The sequence below is a fragment of the Penaeus monodon genome, chromosome 21, assembly GCF_015228065.2.
Source record: "Penaeus monodon isolate SGIC_2016 chromosome 21, NSTDA_Pmon_1, whole genome shotgun sequence".
Lineage (NCBI taxonomy): Eukaryota > Metazoa > Arthropoda > Malacostraca > Decapoda > Penaeidae > Penaeus > Penaeus monodon.
In genome coordinates this window covers 24,872,467-24,873,874 of record NC_051406.1, presented here as the reverse complement: position 1 = coordinate 24,873,874, position 1,408 = coordinate 24,872,467, and the positions used below count along the sequence as shown (strand labels likewise).

Sequence of the window (1,408 nt, the reverse complement as noted above, 5' to 3'; positions counted from 1 at the left end):
TGTGGTGGCCCGTGTCAAGCCCCTCCCACTTGGGGTCCCGCACCAGCCCTCCTACATTCGCTTGAGTCAAAACACTAAATCCTTCTCTTTAAGAGTCCTGTGAACCTTAGTGAAAAATAAAATAAGATTCTTATCTTTATCGTACTTGTCTTGTGTAAATTTGCAATTAGAGGCTACGAATAAACACATTTAAAACGATCTCGAGAACCGGAAAAGCATAGATGCTCGCTTGACTAGTGTGGGTTGTGGTCAGGAGAAAAGGTGCGAGGCAGCGCGCTGAGCTTCAGTTGACAGTAGAGTGTCGTGCTCGGCGGACGCTACTCATCGCTCCGAGAACTCCTCATCACACATCCTCCAAAATGAGAGAAATCGTGCACGTCCAGACCGGCCAATGCGGCAACCAGATCGGCACAAAGGTAAGTATAGCGGGTGACACCTAACCGTATCTGACCTCGAACGGCTGTGTGGGCGTGAACATGTCCCTCTGCCGCACTTGCATTGTCGGCGCCAGACAGGCATACCTTCAAGTGCATATTCCGCGGGCGGCCCTGACACCTGATCCTGTTAAGCTTGTCGGGGAGGGAGGGGGGGGCAGGAAGGGGACGTCGACGAGGATGATCACCTGCACGACTCAGCCCGGGGAGGCGCCGCCCCGAAATCACGGCCTGCAACCTTCGTTCGTCCTTGACATCTCCGGAAAACCGGCCTCAATTCTCTCTTGACGGGACTGGAAAAGTTCTATTTCATCTCGACGCCCACAGCTGCCCATACGACACTGCGACATACATACGCCCACCAGGTCACCCAAGTTCCTGCTTGCGCCGCCGGCTGCTATCATCCTCGGCCTCCCCAAGTCCCAAGAGGGCACGGCAGGCCAAGACTTGCAGAATACCCGATAAGCAGATGGCCCGAAATAGCATGGTCTGAGAAGGTCTTTGTGTCTACTGTGTCTTCTATGTTTATCTGTATTCTCGCGTCAGTTAGAAGGACATGACCTCAAAGTCTGCTTCTCAGTTCCCGCATGACTGACGGTCATGAAAACGGCTGCAAATTTTCGACGTCGAAAACAGCAGTAGAGTTTTCTTTTCTGTGGCTTTAAATAACCAACTGTGATTTCCCAGTCGTTGCTGAAAAAAACATTGGTCTTCATAATACCAGTAACTTGAGCCATGCAATAACATTGATGCCAAAATACAAAATACACTTATCAAATGAAAGCAATAAATGGGATATATTTGCCAAGGCATTAGTTCTGTCACCAAGCAAATAATGCCCAAGATTACGTTAACACTAAACAGAGAGGAGCATAAATGTGGACTATTTTCATATGCATTTAAATAACCACCGTCAGTCAGGGGGCGTAACTGCATCACATAGACTTAAGGTTTCATCAAGCAAATTTTTGTTC

General features: G+C 48.9%; 1 protein-coding gene across 1 annotated transcript in view; it reads left to right on the top strand.

Moving 5' to 3' along the window:
• Positions 1–266: 266 nt before the first annotated feature.
• The window catches only part of LOC119586379 (tubulin beta chain-like), a gene marked incomplete in the record, with an annotated part of 16,708 nt that continues 15,566 nt past the window's right edge, over positions 267–1,408 (top strand). Inside the window, 1 exon segment of the mRNA XM_037935099.1 lies at positions 267–416. Within this exon segment, the coding sequence (XP_037791027.1) occupies positions 360–416 (57 nt within the window).